The sequence below is a fragment of the Hemitrygon akajei genome, chromosome 11 (genome assembly GCF_048418815.1).
Source record: "Hemitrygon akajei chromosome 11, sHemAka1.3, whole genome shotgun sequence".
NCBI classification, from domain to species: Eukaryota; Metazoa; Chordata; class Chondrichthyes; order Myliobatiformes; family Dasyatidae; genus Hemitrygon; species Hemitrygon akajei.
The window spans coordinates 55,977,384-56,001,052 of record NC_133134.1 but is presented as its reverse complement, the minus strand read 5'-3'; the positions used below and the strand labels follow the sequence as shown (position 1 = coordinate 56,001,052).

Below are 23,669 nucleotides of genomic sequence, written 5' to 3'. Positions count from 1 at the left end.
TAAAAAGATAGATAGATAGATAGATACTTTATTCATCCCCATGGGGAAATTCAACTTTTTTTCCAATGTCCCATACACTTGTTGTAGCAAAACTAATTACATACAATACTTAACTCAGTAAAAAATATGATATGCATCTAAATCACTATCTCAAAAAGCATTAATAATAGCTTTTAAAAAGTTCTTAAGTCCTGGCGGTAGAATTGTAAAGCCTAATGGCATTGGGGAGTATTGACCTCTTCATCCTGTCTGAGGAGCATTGTATCGATAGTAACCTGTTGCTGAAACTGCTTCTCTGTCTCTGGATGGTGCTATGTAGAGGATGTTCAGAGTTATCCATAATTGACCGTAGCCTACTCAGCGCCCTTCGCTCAGCTACCAATGTTAAACTCTCCAGTACTTTGCCCACGACAGAGCCCGCCTTCCTTACCAGCTTATTAAGACGTGAGGCGTCCCTCTTCTTAATGCTTCCTCCCCAACACGCCACCACAAAGAAGAGGGCGCTCTCCACAACTGACCTATAGAACATCTTCAGCATCTCACTACAGACATTGAATGACGCCAACCTTCTTAGGAAGTACAGTCGACTCTGTGCCTTCCTGCACAAGGCATCTGTGTTGGCAGTCCAGTCTAGCTTCTCGTCTAACTGTACTCCCAGATACTTGTAGGTCTTAACCTGCTCCACACATTCTCCATTAATGATCACTGGCTCCATATGAGGCCTAGATCTCCTAAAGTCCACCACCATCTCCTTGGTCTTGGTGATATTGAGACGCAGGTAGTTTGAGTTGCACCATATCACAAAGTCCTGTATCAGTTTCCTATACTCCTCCTCCTGTCCATTCCTGACACACCCCACTATGGCCGTGTCATCAGCGAACTTCTGCACATGGCAGGACTCCGAGTTATATTGGAAGTCTGATGTGTACAGGGTGAACAGGACCGGAGAGAGTACGGTTCCCTGCGGCGCTCCTGTGCTGCTGACCACCGTGTCAGACCTACAGTCTCCCAACCGCACATACTGAGGTCTATCTGTCAAGTAGTCCACTATCCAATCCACCATGTGAGAGTCTACTCCCATCTCCGTTAGTTTGTGCCTTAAGATCTTGGGCTGGATGGTGTTAAAGGCACTAGAGAAGTCAAGGAATGTAATCCTCACAGCACAACTGACCCCCTCTAGGTGAGAGAGTGATTTGTGCAGCAAATACGTGATAGCATCCTCCACTCCCACCTTCTCCTTATACGCAAACTGAAGAGGATCCTGGGCGTGCCTGGTTTGTGGCCTCAGATTCTGTATTATCAGCCGCTCCATGGTCTTCATAACGTGCGACGTCAAGGCAACAGGTCTGAAGTCATTCAACTCCTTTGGTTGTGGTTTCTTCGGTACCGGGACAATACAGGATGTTTTCCACTGTCTGGGTTAGGTTAGGTAAATCCTAGGTTAGGTAAAATATATTTACAGAAGGCAAGGAAGGAAGGTGGATTGGCATTGCCTAATTTTAGATTTTATTATTGGGTAGTTAATATCTGATATTTGATATGTTGGTTAAAGGATTGGGATATATCTTTTAGCCCTCATTGGGTGAACCTGGAAATTAAATCTGTACAAGGATTTGCATTGGGTTCTATTTTAGGGACTTCTCTTCCCTTTGCTCTTTCTAAATTGCCGAAACGAATTGACAACCTGATAGTTAAACATACTTTACGTATATGGTTTCAATTTCGGAAATTTTTTGGGTTGACTCAGTTTGTTTTAAATATTCCTATTGTATCCAATTGCTTTTTTTATCCTTCTATTATAGACCAAGCTTATTTAGCTTGGAAGACTAAAGGATTACTAAGATTTTCCTATTTATTTTTGGATAATTGTTTTATGTCTTTTGAGCAATTATCTAATAAATATAATTTACCTAGATTTCATTTTTTTAGATATTTACAGATTAGGAATTTCTTAAATACTGTACTTCCTACTTTTCCAAATTTTGTGTCTTCAGGTATTTTGGAGAATTTGTTTGAACTAAACCCTTTTCAGAAAGGGCTAATATCAAAACTTTACAATATAATTATGAAGATACATTCAGAGCCCTTTTATAAGACTAAAAATGATTGGGAAAGAGAACTTAACCTTACTATCCTTATTGAGAATTGGGATAAAGTTCTTCAATTAGTTAATACATCATCTATATGTACTAAACATTCATTAATACAGTTTAAAGTTGTGCACAGGGCTCATATGTCCAAGGATAAATTGGCTCATTTTTATTCCTATATAAATCCTATTTGTGACAAATGTCATTCTGAGATAGCGTCTTTAACTCATATGTTCTGGTCGTGTCCGCTTTTGAAAAAACATTGGAAAGATATTTTTGATATTATTTCTGCAGTATTGAATATCGATTTACAACCTCATCCTATTACTGCAATTTTTGGTTTACCAATGGTGGACTCACTCCATTTATCCTCTTCCGCTTGTCGAATGATTGCATTTCTTACACTAATGGCTAGAAGATCTATTTTGTTGAATTGGAAAGAAATTAATCCTCCTACTGTATTTCATTGGTTTTTTCAAACTATGTTATGTCTAAATTTAGAAAAAATTAGAAGTGGTGTATTTGATACTTCTATTAAATTTGAAAAGATATGGAGACCATTTATTCAATATTTTCATATGAGGTAATATGACCCTGTTCCAAGCCTATTTGATTTTCCAGTTTCGATTTTATATATGTTGAGAGGATCAGAGTTGACGACACTGATGATTTTGTATTTTTGTGAGATATTATAAACAGCCCTTTTTTTTCTTTTTCCATTTTTTCTTTTTCTCTTTTTCTTTTTTTTTGGTTTTTTTCCTTATTAGTTATTAGATTATTAGATTAGTTTTTTTGCATAATTTTTTTTTCTTTTTCTTTTTTCTGTTTTTTAAAATTATATATTATGATATACCTAGGTTTGCCTTGTTCATTTGTATATTGTATCGTCCATGATTTGGGAATACTCATTTATACTGTAATCATTGCTTATGTATTCTTTCATGTTCAGTTGAAATGTGTATGTTTGTAATCCCATTATCTATGTATCAATTTTATTTTGTTGATATTAATAACAATAATAAAAAGATTGAAAAAGAAAGAACATCGATTTCTCTAACATCCAGTAATTTCTCTCCCCCACCTCTCTTTTTCATTCCCCATTCTGGCTCCCCTCTTACCACCTCTCTTCTCATCTGCCTCCCTCTGGTGCCCCTCCTCTGTCCCTTTCTTCCATGATCCACTGACCTCTCCTATCAGGTTCCTTCTCCTGTAGCCCTTTATCTCATGCAGCTATCACCACCCTACTTCGCTCTTCATCCTCCATCTTACCTGGCAGCTTGGACTTCTTTCTCTCCCCACCTTCTTCCCCCTCCCTTTCAGTCCTGATGAAGGGTCTTGGCCTGAAACATTGACTGTTTATTCCCCTCCATAGATGCTGCCTGGCCTGCTGAGTTCCTCCAGCATTTTGAGCGTGTTGCTGTGGATTTCCAGAGTCTCTTGTGTGTATGTCACTTTGCCCGATTGGGTGTTGCATTGCACAATCCTCAATGCACTTTTATCCCCTCTGGTCGCCTTTCCCAAACTGGGAATATAGTTTGGAAATCCAGAGGACAATGCTGAAATCTTTTCCTGTATTGGTTGTCGATCTCTCTGATTTTTACCCAATCATTTTTCATTTTTGCATTTGGATCATTCACAGTACACCCTCCTGTAGAATATTATTAACTCTGTTTTTATTCTATCATGTTACATAGTCGTTTAGGACAGTATTTGTGTTGACCATCTGAATTAGCCATCAGCTGTGTGCTGAGGAGGTTCTGATGCAGGTTCTCCCGTGTTGTATGATTGGAGTTTGAGGATCTGCTCCTGGCTGATGTTTAACTCTCTCTGCCCTAGGTATGTGTCTGACTTTGCCAGCACTCTGCAGTCCATCCGCAAAAAATGCAAACTGGAGGAAATTTCCAATGACTCCTTGTTCCAGGAAGACTGGACTGCTTTCCAAAACTCTATCAGGTGATGACCCAGTGAGCCATATAGAACATTCATGCTTATAACCCCATCTCACTCCGCCAGTACACTTCCGCCTCCATGCTGCCAATGCATATCCCTGACTTGGATATTATGTGCAAATGTGCAACGTTCCTCCTCCCAGATTGCCATGTAATTAAGTCATTCCTGGAAGTTATCCTTTATTATGACTCTTGTCCTGTCCTCACTTTCCTCCAGCCCCATCCGCACCAGCTTAATGGCTCACTGATGAGATCAAAATTTATACAGTATAGTGCAAAAGCCTTAGGCACAGTACTTTATTACCACTCAGCGGATGGGGAACAAGAGTCAATATTTTATGACAGGTATTCTTCACTACAACTGGAAGAATGCAGAGGCAAGCATATTTTAAGTTGTGCATAAGGGAAGGGGTGGAGAGAACAGATAAAATGTTTGTAATCGAGTATAGACTGAAGTATCACTAACAACCAGCAGTTTCCAGCATTTGCAGGTTTTGTTTTGCTATCAGCTGAATCTCCTGTCTGTTTATGCTGCTGGCATTTAGGGTAGCAATGAAGGTCCTCTATCTCTGCCGGTGTTCAAGGCTTCCTTCATCATGTCAGTAGCTCGGTTTTCACTACTATCAGTCACACAAGTTCCAGGTGGGGACTCAGGAATGCCACCAAACTCAGCTACAGAAGGGTTCTCCATTTCTGTTTCCATAACAGTTTTGTTTTACCAGTCCGGTTTGTTAGTCCTGAGCTAAAGACCTGAACCTGGAGGACTGGTGGACCACTCCCGGTCTGGCCTCTACCCTTTGACCTGTTTGGTGTGGGTGACCCTACCAAGTGCTAAAGCATAAAGCCCTGAGCCCAGTCAGCATAGCTGTCCACGCAAGCCTCCAAACCACGACAAAGTTGTCCTCTTGGAGGATCATCTGAAAGCTTCCAGCATTTTCTATTTTGTTTCACATTTCCAGCATTAGCAGATTTTTTTCCTCCTACTTCACACCACTACTTTCATTCACTCCCCCACTACGTCTAAATTGTCACCTGTTTCTTTGGCATTTAGTTTTGGATGAGCAGAAGTTTTGTATACCTGAATATTACGTCAAACAGTTCTTTGTAATCTCTGTCACAGACCGATCCCTATTGCATGTTCTGACAACTATCAATGAATCAGATCATTCAGAGTCTTAGTTAATCAGAGTTGTATTCTTTTGTCCATAGTATCATTAAGACAGATTATTTCCAAGTATGGTTCATCCATCATCCTGTTACTGAATTGGACTGGCTCCCATGTCTTGATTGTAACATCGTCATCTTCAGGGATTTTCAAATCCTTCGAAGAACGTGCCCCACCCCATCTCTGTAATTTCCTCCAGCCCATATCTTTTTGCTATATCTTGATACCTTTTCCTTCAACATTTTGCTACACATTGATAGTCATCCAGTCAGCTATGAAAACTGATGCTCAGCAGCCCCTCCTTAACCACTTAGCTTCTGTACCACTCCCCTTTTTTTAAGATGTACAGTGCCTTGTGAAAATATTCAGCCTCCAGCCCCTTGCTGACATACAGTAAACGAGTATTACAACCAGGAATTTTGATCAATTTAACTGAGATATTTTATTTGTTAATCACATGCTCCTTTTTTTCACAGTAGAGTTAAAAAACGGTAAATTTTAAAGTATGAAAAGTAACGGTTCAAAAACTGAAATATCAGAAATTCAAAAGTATTCATCCCCCTTTGCTCAGTACTTAGCTGAACCACCTCTCATAGCTTTTGCAATCAGTAGTCTTTTTGGATAAGTCTTTTTTTAGCTTTGATGAAGCAAGATCTGCCCAGATTGCTCAAGCTGTGGCAGGTTAGCTGGGGAGCAGTTGTGGACAGCAATCTTGAGGTCTTGCCAGAGATGTTCAATCAGGCTAAGGTCAGGACTCTGATTGGGCCACTCAGGGACGTCAATTTTCTTCATGTGAAGCTACTCCATGCTTGCTCTGGCAGTGTACTTTGGGTTGTTTTCCTTCTTCCCTACCTCAAGACTGCAAGCTTGTTGGCAGAGGCTAGCATTTTTTATTCAGGATCTCTCTGTATTTATTAGCATTCATTTTCCCATCAGTCCTGACCAGATTTCCAGTCCCTGCTGCTGAAAAGCATCCCATAGCATGATGCTACCTCCACCATACTTAGCAGTAGGGCTGCTGTCACCTGGCTGATGTGCAGTATTAGATTTGCACCACATGTACTGCTTAGTGTTGAGGCCAAAAAGTTCCACTTTAATCTCATCTGACCACAAGACCTTCTTCCACATCTTTACAGTATCTTCTAAATGACGCTTTGCAAAATCTTTAAAGGGCAGGGATACTTTTTTCCCCTACCCAGGGCTTCTTCCATAAATACCCTTTTCATGCCAGGTCTGAGAGATTGTGGAGCCATGAACTTCAGTTGCAGCGACTGACATCTGCCACTTACTCTGAGTGACTGTTGGCGTCACAGTAGCCTCTCTTACAAGCGCCATTCTTCTCTGGTGATTAACTTTAGTGAGGCGGCCTGATCTAGGCTATGTGACTGTGGTTTCACATTTCACGATGGACTGCGCTGAGCTCCAAGCTATATTCACTGCCTTTGAGATGGTCTTGGACTGTTCCCCAGATTGTGCTTCTCTATTATCACTTCCCTGACTTGCCTTGAATGCTCTTTTGTCTTCATTTTGGTTTGATTTGTTGAAAATCTACCAAACTACTGGACCTTACAGAGAGAAGGTGATCCTCCAATTTTCTACATCAACAAATTGGGGGAGTTGGGAAGGTAATATTGCACCTGAGGAAAGTTAGCATCGTAATTACAAAAGGGATGAATGCTTTTTCAGCCTCACAATTTTGATTTTTAATTTTTATTAATTTGTTGATAGGTTTTGGAATTTTTCTTTTGATTTGACACGATGCACAATGTTTTGTAGATTCGCTCAAAGATTCCTACTTAAATATATTTTAAGTTTAGAAAATGAAACAGTAAAATATGAAAATAGTTGTGGGGGCTGAATTCTTTTTCAAGGCACTGTAATTCTTGTTTTATACCCTTCCTCACACTAACAGCCCACCAGTTTGATATAAAGGAGTAACAGGGTGTATTTTATTTAATAAGAGTTATACCAAGCAGACATATTTTAACATTTTATTTGTTGCATTGGGACATGATCAGTTTTGTGGTTCGCTACAGACTGACCCTGTAATGGACCCGCTTTGCAGCAGAGCGGGAGAAATCTGCTGCAGGTAGGGTGCTGATGTTTGGTTCAATTGCACCCAGTATTTGGAAGCTCTTTCCCCTCTCATAGGAGTCTCTGTGTATGAATGTGAACATTTTCTGCGTGTGTTTTTGGTCTAGTCCTCTTCTAGCCAAGTTTATAAGTTGTTTTCAACTGCCTTGTTTGTTATTTTGTTTTCTGGTTTCTAACACCCTCCTTTTAACTTCCAGAATTATAGCGACCTGTGGTGAACTATTGCGACAGTTTGGAGATTTTGAACAGCAACTCTCCAACAGGTCAGCCATGAGCAACGTATCTGCTTCTATCATAAATCTAGTTATGGGGTGGGAAGGAAGCCAGGGTGGAGGAAGGGGCACTGTTAAAGCAGTAAGGCTGGTTACAGATTTACTTCACCCTTTCAAGTCACAGGTCAGGCCACTGAGCCAGGAGGAGAATTGTTAAGAAAGGGAGTTACCTGTCAAATTGGTGGCTGTACAACAGTTCACACCTAAGTTCCTGCATTTTGTGAATACGTGCATAATCTTTAAAGGTTTTTTTTTCCTTTGCTACTTTTCAGCTCTGGCCCTTTTTCAGTGTCTGATCCCTCCTCTTGTACTTTGCTAAATTTGGCCAATATCCATAGAGAAGACTAGATGGTGAATGTGAACTGCTGATTTAATTTAGAGACCTCACAACTGGATTATGTCCTTCCCCTATCTTTTACTCTGTATACAGTTCCAACGTATAGGATGCAGGAGACGGAGCCCTGCCAGCGTTTTGTTCTGCCCTTCCTATACCAGGATGCTGATTCCCCTAATAAGACATCTACCACTCCTTTGGCCTCAGCTATAATCGGCCAGTTTCCTATCTGAATGAGCCAGCAAGTTGCTGCATTGACAAGCTGAATAACTGGAGAAGAATCTTAATGCTCCCTATATTAAACATGCATGATCTTAAGTGACTAATTCAGTCTTTTTTTTTGCTGCGGCCAATCTACAAAGTCTTCAACTTATATATTATGGATTGATTTCACTAGTTAACAACGCAAAGTCCCAAGTTGAAATAATGAAAACGGATAGAAAGATGTCTATTCCTATAATACATCTCACAAGCTCTGAACATCCCAATCTGCTTTGCATGTAAAGTGTGATCCTGATCTGGTTCAATAACATGGTCACTAAAGGTCAGAACTCCCTCAACACACTGATGATAAAGTCATCTTCTTCTTGGGCCCTTAGGTCCTTGGAATTAATCAGTGTTTCTGTAATCCATTGTATAAACTCTAGAGGGGATTGGCCTATACAGTTTCACCCGAGCCCTGTTGGCCAACCTTACCTGTTTCCACCTCTCATGAGGTGATCAAGTCACTGGAACTGGATTTGAACTCAAAATCTTTATGACTTAAGGAGGGCATACTTCCTACCAATTCACAATTTTCTTTTTCATAGAATTCCATTATGATATGGAATGTTCTTATTACAAGCCATTGGGAAAATTGAATCTATAAGTTAATCTATCAATGGTAATTTGGTTGTACAGTTATTGGCAATATTATTGATGACTTGGCAGATTTAAGATAGGTTGTGAGCAGTTTTCCAATCCATTGGAATCTCTCTTGCAGAATACTGTCCACTGCAGGGAAATATTTATCAGAATCGTACAGTCCATGTAGTTTGACCGGTATACAAGAAACCAGCTGTTCTGACAAAAAATCCTCCACTAAGAATCCTTGGCAAGAATACAATTACTTACTGAAGGGAAATCCAAGTGAATATGCTCGTCTAATGGAAATGCTTTACACCTTGAAGGTAAGACTGCCTTTCTTACAGCAGAGCAGTAGAGAAAGTGCAATAGAAGACAGATCAATTGTCTTTCAAGTAAATTGGCTGTCTGGTCAAATAGTCATGCTAAAATTCTTCCCTGCATTGCAGGAAAAAGGAACAGGGAACTACAACCTGCTGTCAGAGCCTCGAGCGACTCTGGGCCGTCTCAACCAGCAAGCACATCAGCTCGCTTTCGACTCTGTGTTCCTCCGCATCAAGCAGCAGCTTGCACAGGTGCCTAGGATGGAGGTGAGGTGGGAGCAGAGAATGGCTCAATTTATTCATGCTGATCTGGGTGAGGTGTCTGCGATATATGATCTAAATAATACATTTCCTGGCTCCAACAACTTCCTAAAGACAGGAAACTCTAGAGAAACTCAGCAGATTCAGTGGAGTTTATGAGGAAAGAAATTAAGGTATCAATTCAAACTGTTAACTTCTGGTCAAATTTGGATGTCTCATATTCATTTTCTCTTCACGGATGTTTACGTGGAGTTGTACAAAGATGTAAGTTTAAAATTCATTTGAAACAGTTTTTCACTTCAGTATTGTGTAGCTTGGATTTCCACTCACCCCCAGCCACCCACCCTATTCTGCCAAGAGTGAAGTGTTCTGATGCATCGTGCCAGAAATTCAGCCAGGCTCTTCTAGCTATCAGTGCATGGGTGACTTCATTCCCCGTGTGATTGTGCTTCAAAGCTAAAGTTGAGTTTATTGTCATGTGCACGAGTGTGTGTATGGATAGATACAATGAAATGCTTACTTGCAGCAGTATCATGGGCAAACAGCATCAGATAAGCAGCATTCACAAGAGCAACAAAGGAGAACACAGTTAGGACAAGGAAGTGGTGCAAAGTGGTCATAGTGTTTCTGTAGTGCTTAATGTTGTGCAGGTTGGTTCAAGAACCGAATGGTTGAAGAGAAGTAGCTGTTCTTGAACCTGGTGGTGTAGGACTTCAGGTTTCTCTACCTCTTGCCCAAAGGTAGTTGTGAGAAGATGGCATGACCCAGATGCTGGGGATCTTTGATACTGGATGAGGCAGCACCTCATGTAGATGCTACTAGTGGTAGGGAGGTGTACCCACAATCTGTTGGGCTGAGTGCTCCACTCTCTGCAGCTCCTTATATTCCTGCACATTCAAATTGCCGTACCAGACCATGTTGTAACCAGGATATTTTCAACAGTATATCTGTAGAAGTTTGTTAGTGTTTAGTGATGCGCTGAATCTCTTTAACCTTCTAAGAAAGTAAAGACCCTCATACACAGTTTGAAGTATTGCAGTAAAACTTATTCTGCTGTTTTGGAAGTGCCCGTCACTAGTGCTTCTGGGGCTTTCTGGACTGGGATGCCTGCTATATGAATGAAAAGGCCTCGTTATGTTTATGTCTTCCTGAATCAGTTTCTGAGAGAAGTACTAGGCCAACTCTGGAAACAATGTAGTTTTTAGAGGAAATGTAGTCATCAAATTAATGCAAGTCAATAAGTCACATATCTGAAGGAGGTATGATCTATTAAGGTTAGTTGAAATTCATAATCTCCTTTGAAGCGGTTAATGTTTCCAATACTTGATTTTAACTTAGGTTTAAGTATTATTGATTAAAACCTAACTACCAAATAGAATAGAAAACTTCTGAAAAAGTAAAGAAGTTACAAATGTTGTTTGTTGTGCTGGTTCAAATGCGTATGTTGGGGTTATCATTGCATCACACCAATGTCTGGCTACTCTATGGTTCAAATTGGTTCATGTATTCTTTCTTCTGAAAAGACCTGGAATGCAGGGACAACAGGAGAGACACTGACTGAGGATCTTCCAACATTCAGCCTTGTTCCCCTTGAATACATCAGCAACGTAAGAACCTTATTTTCTCAAACTCATTTTGTTTTTCTTTGTGCATCTTTTGTCTTCAGTTTCTGCCTTCAGCCAGACTGAAATTTTCACAAGGAAGTGTTTTATTAATTGCTGGCAAGGCCACCATGTACTGTACACTGAACTGCAGCAGAAGGCCATGTCTTGAACTCCAGTCAGCATGGTGAAGGTACTCCAGCAATGTTGTTCGGTAGAGAGTTCAGTGGTAATGAAGGAGACCTGATTCTGTTGCACTCAGAGTGGGGTTAACGTGCATGTGGGGATGTCCCTTATATAATTACAGTGGGAACAGGTTTGAGAAATGCTGAGATTATGTGATTATATGCATCAGTTTGTTGAGTTTGACAGCACAAGATCATTGAAACAGAAAGGAGAAATGCTAGAAATTAGCATCTAAAAGGATGATCCAATCAAAAACAAGAAAGTCTGCAGTTGCTGGAGATCAAAGCAACACACACAAAATGCTGGAGGAATTCAACAGACCAGGCAGCATCTATGGAAAAAAAGTAGAGTCAACTTTCAGGTCAAGACACTTCGGCAGGACTGGAGAAAAAGAGAAGATTTCTCCAGTCCTGCTGAAGGATCTCGGCCTAAAACATCAACTGTACTTTTTCCCACAGATGCTGCCTGGTCTGCTGAGTTCCTCCAGCATTTTGTGTGTGTTGCTTTAAAAGGATGAAATTGTTTTGGTTGAAATTGGAGTCCGGATGAAAAGAGACAAAAGAGACTGCTGATGCTAGAATGTGCACACTGCAGGAACTCAATGGGTCAAGCAACATCTTTGGAAGCAGATGGTGTAAATCGGTATTTTGGGTGGAGACCCTGAAGGAGGATGTGGTTTCATGCCTGAAATGATGACCTATCTTTTTCAAAAGCTGTTCAGCTTGTTGTACTATAGTGCTAATCAGTATGAAGTTTATAAATCAACAGGAAGTTACCCTGTTGCACAGACATGTAACACTCCCACAAGAGGTGTCAATTGCAACTCTGTCAGTACTTCTCGTCTGTCAGCTGTTGTAGCACCAGAACCCTCACCAAAAGACCTTAAGCACAAATATCTCATCTGATAATCTAGTGCACTTGTTAGGAATTGTTGTTGTATTTTTCATTGAAGTTTTTTAGATGAGGCTTATCATAATCACGTGAGTGTACAATATTTGTTTACTCCAATTCACATTGGAGAACGTATTACCAAGCAAAACGTTTTGGTTTTCATCACTTGATAGTGTGTTGTGTTCTTCTCAGATTGGGCAGTATATCATGTCCCTGCCTCTACATCTGGAACCTTTTGTGACACAGGAGGATCTGGCACTTGAGTTGGCACTGCATTCTGGAAAACTCCCATATCCCCCAGAGCAAGGTAAGGAGAGATGGGTAATTAATTATGAGTAAAGTCAGGTAAAGTAAATCCAGAACTATCATGATCATGTTAAATGCTGGAGCAAGTTGAAGAGAAGTTACTCTCCGATCCTTGTGCACTTGAGCAAAAAATACACGCTTCTGTTTGGTTCAGTAATTTCACTACAAAAACATTTTATCCTGCATAATCAAATCAAAGTCTGCAGTATTTGCTCATTATCCACTTCAGATAGGAGTTGGTGAGGACCTAGGCTCCTGTGACTGCTGTTTAAAGTTGCTTAATTCTCAGTTGTTATGTCTGCGTGACAGAGTTCTTGTTTGAAAAGGATTTGAGTCTTATTCAAGGGTCTGGGTTTGAATGGAGTTCTAACAAAGTGGAAGTCCTTCATTACTGCAAATGTTAAGTCAGTATCCAAATTTCACCAAAATGCAAAAGCTTGCATTTCTGAAGCACCTTCTAAAAATGAACTATTAAGCAACAATATGAGAAGTGAGGGAAGGGGAGATAAGGAAGATGGGCTTGAAGAAGGATTTTGAAAACATCTGATAAAGCAATGAGTGTTCAAGGACAGAATTAGGCAAACTTTGATAATAGTGGTTTTGGAGGACAGTACAACTTTCAAAGATCATTACAGACTGGGGTTGGGGGGTGGTGTGCAGAGGTGAGAACCAGGATGTAGCATGAAATAAAAGCAAGGATAGTTATAAACTAGATAGTTGGGGGAGCAGATGACTTAACCTAGGTGAACACAGAGAGGAGTATGAGTATCTGTCATTCAGTATTTGGTTTGCTATACGTGAAGTTCTGAACTCAAAAGAAGATCTTAAGTCCTATCTGAAATAGATGGCTACGGATAGGCTCACTAAGGAAATGTTATACTGTAACCACCTACTCTTCAAAGGCTGGATCACTTCCCTGTTTAATCTCCATGGTGAGTTTATCTGCCAAACACACTACTTGAGCATTGGGCTCCCCCCTTCTTACCAAGGAGGAGATACTTCCAGCTCACAAAGTAGTTTAAACACAGTTAATTTGTTTTAGTACTACATGTTTAAACCCAGACAAAATTCTTAAAACACATTTAAAACTCACAGAGGAGTTCTATCTTATAAAAGATTTCCAAATTACAAATAATTTCTAAAACACACAGGATTTCCAAAATACAGGCACAGTTCTGATAAGCTAAAAGGACACACCAGTGAGCTGTAGACAAACGATTCAACATGTCACAGATAGTGAAGACAGAGGAACAAAGTATAGTCACCGCATCTTTCTGTCATTCTTCTTGCTGTTCCTTAACCATTCCTAACAAGGCTGACTACTCTCTAACATTTGTACTGTTTTTGTGCCACTTGTGTGACTTCACATAGATGGTCTTAACATCTGCTGGTGACAGAAATCCCAAACACCCGCAATTAATCCTGTTAGGGCTGATTCTTAAATACGTAAGTTTTCCAACTATTAGTAAATCAGCTATTTGATGTGCTAAGTGATAGCATCACTATGGTCTACAAACTTTCTTAAACTAAATAGCTTAGCCAGTGTTGTATGGTTTAATGCAAGCCAATTAACATAACCCCATTGTCCTGCATTCCATCTCTTGAGCAGTCAGTCCCATGTAGTGGGCCAGCAGTGTGCTCTATAGGCAGTACTGCCTGTTTGCAAAGCTGGCCTTTTAACTTCAGACTAATTATTGCTTACCATTTACATTAAGAACTGAAGACTGGCTCCTGTTTATGACAAGAAGCTGAACAAAGAATATTGGCTGGAAGTTTATTTTACTCAAAAAATAGCTCTTTGATCTCTAGAAGTGTCAACTGCTGTGTTAGAAAGCTGAGCTTGGCCAAAAGGCTGGACAGTGAATCTCCATCACATTGCAAGAAGAGCCAGTATGGTCAGTGAGCTGATGGGGAACCAGTTCAATTACTGTAAGGTGGGAATCAGTGAGGTGAGATTTAGACAGTTTTGAGGTATTTGAGATACAGGCACAGAGCCTGTACATATCATTGTTCCAAGAGGGAACCCATTGGAATTTACTTGGCATGTGTGATTGTTGATCCATTAGTGAATGCATCAACAATCACACAAGACTGAAGTGGAAAGAGGGCATTCTGAAGGATGAGAGTGAACAGCTAGTGGCTGTGGTATGCTTCATTACTGACAACATGTAGAAAAATAGATGACATCCTGCAACGTGCATTTAGGGAGTTAGGGAGCAAACTAAAGGGCAGGGATGTAATCTCTGGATTACTTCCAAAGCCACATGGTTCTGGAATCAGAATCATTTTTTTATCACCAGTATGTGACGTGAAATTTGTTAACTGAGCAGCAGCAGTCCAATGCAATACATAATCTAGCAGAGAGAAAAAGAATAATAATAAATAAAATAAAACATAATAATTAAACAAGTAAATCAATTGCATATATTGAATAGATTTTTAAAAATGTGCAAAAACTGTGCAAATATACAGAAATACTGTATAGTAAAAAAAGTGAGGTAGTGTCCATTTAGGAATCAGACGGCAGAGGGGAAGAAGCTGTTCTTCCCCTCTGCCATTTAGGGTTAGATGAAAAGAGATGGTATAGGAGGGAGGACATTAAATTCTTGGATCATGTGGGAATGTGTCTCGATGAACTGGAACCTATTCAAGCAGGATAGGTTGCATCTGCACCAAAATGACTCCCATATCCTTGCAGGGAGGTCTGCATGTGCTGGTGGGGAGATGGTGGTCTAGGTTAGCAGGGGGTTAGGACACAGTAGGTGTGCTGATTGGGGTGAGGTTCAGTCAAACATAGATTAAAAAAAACTAGGTCATTCTTGTAGGCAGAGCAGGCACAGGCATGATAAAGACACATAGGAAACCAAATTATATCTCTTTTAAAGCAAGAGATTCGTATTAATCAGTAAATGGAAATATCACATTGTTGCAATTACTGAGACATGGTTGCAAAATGTAGGAATAGCAATTCAACATTTCAGAAGTTTTAGGCATGATAAGAGGTATGTAACAGAGGACAGGTGTTATATTACTGACCAAGGTGAGTATCACTCTTGTAAAGAGGGAGGATATCTTCAAAAGCTCTTAAAAATGAGATATTATGGGTAGATCTTAAAAACAAAGAATGAGTGATCACTACTACAGACCTCTCAATAGTCAGCAGGAAATAGAAGAGCACAGATGTGCACAAATCACTGAGAGGTACAAGATGAATAAGATTTAGTGGTAAGGAATTTTAGCTTCTCAATATAAACAGCAATAACCTTGGTATGATTTTTGTTTGTGGTGTTGTTATTATATGATATTGATGCATCTCATCAGGCTCTGAAATTCATCCAGCTTTATGCCAAAGCTGGATAACTTCCAGAGCCTGACAAATACATTCTTGACAGCTGTGTTAGGTAAGGAAGCAGATTGCAGCTGCCCTGACAGAGATACAGTGCTTATATGAAGTTGTCTCTCCTCTTGGAAGTTTTCATGGTTTGTTTTACAACATTGAATCACAGTGGATTTAATTTGGCTTTTTTGACACCGATCAACAGAAAAAGACTCTTTTGTCTCAAAGAGAAAACAGATCTCTACAAAGTGATCTAAATTCATTACAAATATAAAACACAAAACAATCGATTACATAAGTATTCATCCTTTTCAAGTCAGTATTTAGTAGATTCACTTTTAGCAACAATTACAGACATGAGTTTGTGTGGATAGGTCTCTATCAGCTTTGCACATCTGGACACCACAATTTTTCCCCATTCTTTGTTACAAAACTGGTCTACCTCTGTCAGATTGCATGGGGATCGTGAGTGAACAGCCCTTTTTAAGTCCAGCCACAAATACTCAATTGGTTTGGACTCTGACTTGGCCACTCCAGGGCATTAACTTTGTTGTTTTTAAGCCATTCCTGTGTAGCTTTGGCTTTGTGCTTGGGGCATTGTCTTGGTGGAAAATAAATCTTTTTCCAGGTTGCAGTTCTCTTGTAGACTGCATCAGGTTCTCCTCCAGGATTTCCCTGTATTTTGCTGCATTCATTTTACCTTCTACCTTCACAAGCCTTCCAGTGCCTGCTGCAGTGAAACATCCCCACAGCGTGATGTAGCCACCACCATGCTTCATGGTGGGGTTGGTGTGCTTTTGATGTGTGGTGTTCGGCTTATGCCAAACATAGTGTTTAGTCTGATGGCCTAAAAGCTCAATTTTGGTTTCATCAGACCGTATAACCTTCTTCCAGCTGACTTCAGAGGCTCCCACATGCCTTCTGGCAAACACTAGGTGAGATTTCATGTGAGTTTTTGTCAGCTGTGGCTTTCTCTTTGCCACTTTCCCATAAAGCTGCGATTGGTGAAGCACCTGGGCAATTTTGTTGTATGTGCAATCTCCCATCTCAGGCACTGAAGCTTGTAACTCCTCCAGAGTTGTCATAGGTCCCCTTCTTGCACAGTCACTCATTTTTTGAGAATGGCCTGCTCTAGGCAGATTTACATTTGTGCCATATTCTTTCCATTTCTTGATGATTGACTTGTCCAAGGGATATTCAGTGACTTGGAAATTTTCTTGTACAGTGGCATGCAAAAGTTTGGGCGCCCCGGTCAAAATTTCTGTTACTGTGAATAGTTAAGTGAGTAGAAGATGAACTGTTCTCCAAAAGTCATAAAGTTAAAAATGAAACATTCCTTTCAACATTTTAAGCAAGATTAGTGTATTATTTTTGTTTTGTACAATTTTAGAGTGGGTAAAAAAGGAAAGGAGCACCATGCAAAAGTTTGGGCACCCCAGGAGATTTGAGCTGTCAGATAACTTTTACCAAGGTCTCAGACCTTAATTAGCTTGTTAGGGCTGTGGCTTGTTCACAGTCATTGTTAGGAAAGGCCAGGTGATGCAAATTTCAAAGCTTTATAAATACTTTGACTCCTCAAATCTCATTCCAACACTGGGCTCCTCTAAGCAACTGCCCAGCACTCTGAAAATTAAAATAAATGATGCCCACAAAACAGGACAAGGTTATAAGAAGATAGCAAAGCATTTTCAGGTAGCCGTTTCCTCAGTTCGTAAAGTCATTAAGAAATGGCAGTTAACAGGAATGGTGGAGGTCAAGTTGAGGTCTGGGACTGAGAAAACTTTCCGAGAGAACTGCTCGGAGGATTTCTAGAAAGGCAAATCAAAACCCCTGTTTGACTGCAAAAGACCTTCAGGAAGATTTAGCAGACTCTGGAGTGGTGGTGCACTGTTCTACTGTGCAGCGACACCTGCACTGTTCTACTGTGCAGCGACACCTGCACAAATATGACCTTCATGGGAGAGTCATCAGAAGAAAACCTTTCCTGCATCCTCACCACAAAATTCAGTGTCACAAATTTGCAAAGGAACATCTAAACAAGCCTGATGCATTTTGGAAACAAGTCCTGTGGACTGATGAAGTTAAAATAGAATTTTTTGGCCGCAATGAGCAAAGGTATGTTTGGAGAAAAAAGGGCGCAGAATTTCATGAAAAGAACACTTCTCTGTTAAGCACAGGGGTGGATCGATCATGCTTTGGGCTTGTGTTGCAGCCAGTGGCATGGGGAACATTTCACTGGTAGAGGGAAGAATGAATTCAATTAAATACCAGCAAATTCTGGAAGCAAACATCACACTGTCTGTAAAAAAGCTGAAGATGAAAAGAGGATGGCTTCTACAACAGGATAATGATCCTAAACACACCTCAAAATCCACAATGGACTACCTCAAGAGGCACAAGCTGAAGGTTTTGCTATGACCCTCACAGTCCCCCAACCTGAACATCATCGAAAATCTGTGGATAGACCTCAAAAGAGCAGTGCATGCAAGATGGCCCAAGAATCTCACAGAACTAGAAGCCTTTTGCAGGGAAGAATGGGTGAAAATCCCCCAAACAAGAATTGAAAGACTCTTAGCTGGCTACAGAAAGTGTTTGATACTTGCCAAAGGGGGTGTTACTAAGTACTGACCATGCAGGGTGCCCAAACTTTTGCTTCGGGCCCTTTTCCTTTTTTGTTATTTTGAAACTGTAAAAGATGGAAATAAAAAAGTAATCTTGCTTAAAATACTAAAGAAATGTGTCATCTTTAACTTTATGCCTTTTGGAAATCAAGTCATCTTTTACTCGCTCAGCTATTCACAGTAACAGAAATTTTGACCAGGGTGCCCAAACTTTTGCATGCCACTGTATCCATCTCCTGACTTGTGCTTTTCAATAATCTTTTTGCGGAGTTGCTTGGAGTGTTCTTTTGTCTTCTTGATGTAGTTTTTGTCAGGATACAAAACAGTTGGACTTTCCAGATACAGTTCTGTTTTTACTACAACTAATTGAGACACCTTGGTGATCTCCATTTGACTAATTATGTGACTTCTAAAACCAAATGGCTACACCTGTGATGATTTGGTATGTCGTATTAAAGGGGAGGGAGGGGTTGATTACATATGCAATCAATTATTTGGTGTTTTGTATTGTAATTAATTTAGATCACTTTGTAGTGATCTATTTTCATTTTGGCATGAAAGTCTTGCTTTGTTGTTCAGTGTCAAAAGAGCCAAATTAAATCCACTGTGATACAATGTTGTAAAACAATAAATCATGAAAACTTCCAAGGGGGAGGTGAATACTTTTTATAGGTATGTACTTTATATTCAAGAAGGTAACAGGGATAAACCATGTAATTATAGGCCAGTTAATGTTGGTGGTTGGAAAATAATTGGGACGTTTAACCCACTCTTGAAAAGACTGTACTTAGTTAGCAACAGTTCACAGATTTGTTGGTGGGAGATTGTCTGAATGATCTAATTGAGTTTTATGAAGAGGTAACTAAATATTTTGATGAGTCCAGTGCAGTTGATGTAATTTACCATCAAAGGCCTTACTGAAGTACAAGGTGTCACATGGTAGGCTGGTCTAAAAAAATTAGGGTCTATGGGATCCAGGGCAACTTGGTAAACTAGATCCAATATGGGCTTGGTAATAGGAAACAGAGACTGGCGGTGGAGAGCTGCTTTTGTGCTTTGAAGTTTGTAACCAGCAGCGTAGCACAGAGATTGATGCTGGAATCATTGTTTGCGATCAACATTAACAACCTGGATGTGAATACTAGTTTACAGGTGATACAAAAATGAGTGATGGTGCTGGCTACAGAATTATATTAATCTGCTGTTAAGATGGGCAGGGCATTGGCAGATAGATTTTAGTTCTGACAAGTGTAAGATGATGTATTATGTAAGGATAAGACAACTACCATGAATGATCGGATTCTGATAAGTATTGTGGAACAAAGGAATTTACTGTAAAGATCAAGAATCCTGAAATTGTAGCACAGGTAACGAGAATGGTGGAAAAAGGCATATGGAATGCTAATCTTTATTTGCTGGGACATGGGGTGTAAGAACAGGGAGGACTTGGTTTGATATTATCAGACATTGGTTGGGCCACAGTCAGAATACCCTGTGGACAGTGACCAGTGTAATGAGAGCTATTTTAGATCAGCGAGGAGGTGTGTGCATGGGGAATGTAGGTGATTTAGGGCAGTAGTCGAACCTGGTGGGGAGAAGTGAGCTGGTTTTGATTGGTGTGACATTGAAGTCAGGAAAATTATCACAATGAGGGAGCTCAATGCTGGTCTTTGGGAATGGGGTAGGAGGAGACATTATTGGTCAATGGAGTAAGAGAGTACCGAACGTATGAGAGTCAGGAGACAGTTTTAAATCGAGAGGTGGGAGAAAAAACAATGTGGTTCTGTGAGATGATGGGTACCGCAAATGTAGATGCATAAACAGAGGGTACACCAATGTAGATCAGCGCAGCCACCAGAAGTGTGAAGGTTGCCACGGTACATGAGTAGATTATAGGAGGAATCAATGTCTTTATTTAGAGAAGTAAGCCACAGTGGGTGAGAGCATCAGGGAAGATGGTATTGACAGTGAATAGATCAGTGAGGTGAGTTGGGATCCAATTTAAATCATGCAATGTGGCAATGCTAATCACTGGCAAAGGTCAGTCACTGATAAGAGGCTGTTAATGTTGGCCAGTGTGAGGAGCAGGGAACCAGTATTGGTGCGTTGGTCAGTGTGTGAGCAGCTGGGACCTGATCCTTGCGTGTGAGCAGTGATCCATTATTAGTTGATAGTGAGCAGGTGGACAGTGTCAGTAATGTTGAGTGCATAACCATTGTTCACGAATGGGAAACCAGCTCAGGTCTGTGAAGTGAGCACTTCAGTGTAATAGAAAGCGTGCTATTCTCAGTCTTTGACTTCACATTAGAGTCGGTGTAGTTCAGTTGTGCAGGTCAGTGTAGGAGTCACGAGGTGGACCCTTCTGTAAAACTGGAATCTGGATAAGCTGAAATTGGTGTGTGGTGTCAACATCGGTGTCAGGAGGAACAATGGGATTATTTGTGTTTGGAGGGTGGTAGGTGAATGGGTAGGATGAGGTTGCCAGTAGTTTGGGATAAATTGCAAAATAGATTGAATGCACTAATACTTCCATGGGAGCTTTCTGTTGCTGTTCATTTACTGATGAAATGTTACTGTTTGTTCAACTTATGCGTTTCAAATCTCTCCTAGGGGATGAGGTGCCAGAACTGGACAACATGGCTGATTACTGGCTGGGCTCTATTGCCAGGGCAACAATGCATACTTACTGTGAATCCATTCTGCAGATCTCGGAGCTTACACCACACGCAACCAAGCAACTCATCACAGACATTGGTGAGAGTCGTAAACAATGAGAAGCATCTCTGTTGTATTCATGAAGTTATTATAGCATGCAGCTGGCCATTTGGCCCTCATACCTTGTGCTGGGTCTTCCAAGAATTCATCTGAATAGGAAAGTTTTTCTAACCTTTCAGTTCTTATTTCTTCCAGCATTTAAGTATTCTATCTCATGCTCTCACTGTAATGGTATGCCCCAACCTCAGCTATTGAGCTTAGAATCAGGTTTGTAATTTTAAAATTTTACTTTATTGAGATACTGTGCAGAATAGGCCTTTCTGGTCCAGCAATCCCCTAATTTAATCCTAGTCTGATCATGGGACAATTTACAATGATTAATTAACCTACCAACCGGTACATCTTTAGACAGTGGGAGGAAACCACAGCACCCAGAGGAAACCCACTCGGACACGGGGAGAACATACAAACTCCTTACAGGCAGTGGTAGGAATTGAACCCGGACCTCCTGTACCGTAAAGCGTTGTGCTAATTGCTGCACAACCGTGCTGCCCATTTGTGAACTTTGCTGTTTTGTGGCTCATCTTAGAATTCCAAAGCTAATGTGACTTTGAGTCTTCATTTAGATCTTTTCTGCCTTGATGCTGCACTGCACTGTGTGCGCAGAGTACGTGGACAGCTCTCTAATCAATCTCCTGTGTACCTTCCTGTTCCCAGATTACCTGAGCAACGTAATGGATGCTCTTGGCCTGCAGCCATCCCGAACCTTGCAGCAGATTGCAACGGCTCTGAAGGCAAAGCCCGAAGAATTCAGACAAGCAACAAAGGGGCTTCCACGGAGAATGACGAGTGCAATCACGTCCATGAGGAGTATCCAGTACTGACCAGCAGATACAGTTCTCTATTTTTATTTATTTAGTGATACAATGTGGAGTTGGCCCCTCTGACCCTTCAAGCTATGCTGCCCAGCAACCCCCAACAAACCTGATTAACTCCATCCTAATCACAGAACAGTTTACAATGACCATCTCATCTACCCGGTATGTCTTTGGACTGAGGTTAGGAAACTGGATAATCCAGTTCGTTCCACGGGGAAGACATGCAGAGTCTCCTGACAGAGCGGTGCTGGAATTGAACTCCATACTCCAGAACACCCCAAGCAACACTACTGTGACGCCCTAGCGCTATTTTGAGAACACTACTCACAAACACAATCTCTTCCATTCTTATGTGAGAAGACCATCATTCTGGGTGGCTTACAGACCAATTTTGTGAGTCCCCTGTCCTGGTACAATGGTCCCTTCATGCTGGGTTGTTTGATACTGAGTATCTGACATGGGTTCCACACTCCAGTCGTCAGACAATTTGAAAAGGCCAGGATTGGTGATTAGAATATTGCAAGTGTCCTGATAATGGGTCAGGGAGGTTAAAATGAAGCAGCACCATGATCACTATTTGTACACATTTCAGCCACACCAGTGCTGGAGGTATATTTGCCCTTGGCTGTTCGACCTGGGAGAATGATATCTGCACCAGAGCAATCCTGGGTAGCCTCATAAGCTTGCATGACTGAAAATGAACCTTCAATGGTGATGTAAAGAGCCAAAGTCTTTGTAAATGATGATAAGGAAACCAACAAGAAGAGACTGAATGTGGAGGAAGCGTTTGAGAGACTAAATGGCACGAAGAGGTCTGTGAGCGTGTTTCAAGTAGCTCACGAATGCACTTTCTCAAGTGGGTCTTCAAAGTCCTCCCAACTGGAATCAATTTACTCATGGCAAATTAATTTGAGAGCAGAAGTTCCAGTGGCCCTTCTCACAGCCCCACAGAGCAATAAAAGGAAGAGTACACAACCTCACCAAAACTACGCAGGGTAGAAGGACAAACCTGCATGATACATTGCAGGCAAGCAGCATAATGAGACTTGTTAACTGCATGGACTGTTAACTGCAGTCATCGGGTAATGAATTGGGGGTGGACTATTTGTATCTTGTAGACATTGAGAAATGAAGTAAATCATTTTTCTTGAAAATATGTTTAAAATGTATTAATTTCTCTTGAGGTTGTGTATCTTTGCAAACAATATATGGAGAAATATTTTAGCTGCATAACTCCCTTCCTCACTAGAATTCCCACTAGTTCATTTTTGGACCGTTCACTGTGCTAAGGGCACTATACAATTGCAAATGTTTTCAATTTCCTTTGATACCTCCTTGTACAGGTCTTTCTGGAAAGGGCGGTGGTAGTTGGTTTGTAAGGATTGTGTGTGCCTTTTTGCAGCCAATAAATATAGCAGTTGTGCCTGAGTCATTCTAAAGCCCATACAGAAAGGAAGGTCTGTTGTTTCTGTGTCAGTTCTAATCAATGAGATCATTTCAGCTCTTCTTTTTCCATGTTTACTCATGAAGCAAAGAGCTACCAGTGAATCTCCTTCCCTTTTATCTTTTCTGGAATGTATGACTAGGATGATAATGTAGAAAAATATAAAAAGTATGTGGATGCCATTCATGGTAAGACTGGGGGCCAATGTCATAGGAAGGGCAGGACCAAGAGCTTTCCTTCTCTTTTGATGAAAGCCTTGTCACCTATTTGATGTGGTGAGAGGTGGTTTCATTGTCTGATTCATCACCATGTTGCTCTTCCTCTCTCGCAGATATGGGATTAGAAAGTCCAAAACACTG

At 40.7% G+C, this 23,669-nt stretch overlaps 1 protein-coding gene across 2 annotated transcripts in view; it reads left to right on the top strand.

The window, feature by feature from the left end:
• The window catches only part of cog7 (component of oligomeric golgi complex 7), a 64,692-nt gene extending 41,672 nt beyond the window's left edge, over positions 1 to 23,020 (top strand). For both annotated transcript variants that reach the window (XM_073060903.1, XM_073060901.1), the window contains exons 11-18: positions 3,927 to 4,043; positions 7,496 to 7,561; positions 8,887 to 9,073; positions 9,197 to 9,337; positions 10,855 to 10,938; positions 12,202 to 12,316; positions 20,884 to 21,027; positions 21,706 to 23,020. In XM_073060903.1, coding sequence (XP_072917004.1) covers positions 3,927 to 4,043; positions 7,496 to 7,561; positions 8,887 to 9,073; positions 9,197 to 9,337; positions 10,855 to 10,938; positions 12,202 to 12,316; positions 20,884 to 21,027; positions 21,706 to 21,872 — 1,021 coding nt within the window. In that variant the 3' untranslated portion in view covers positions 21,873 to 23,020. The remainder of the gene's footprint in view (positions 1 to 3,926; positions 4,044 to 7,495; positions 7,562 to 8,886; positions 9,074 to 9,196; positions 9,338 to 10,854; positions 10,939 to 12,201; positions 12,317 to 20,883; positions 21,028 to 21,705) is intronic.
• Positions 23,021 to 23,669: the final 649 nt, after the last annotated feature.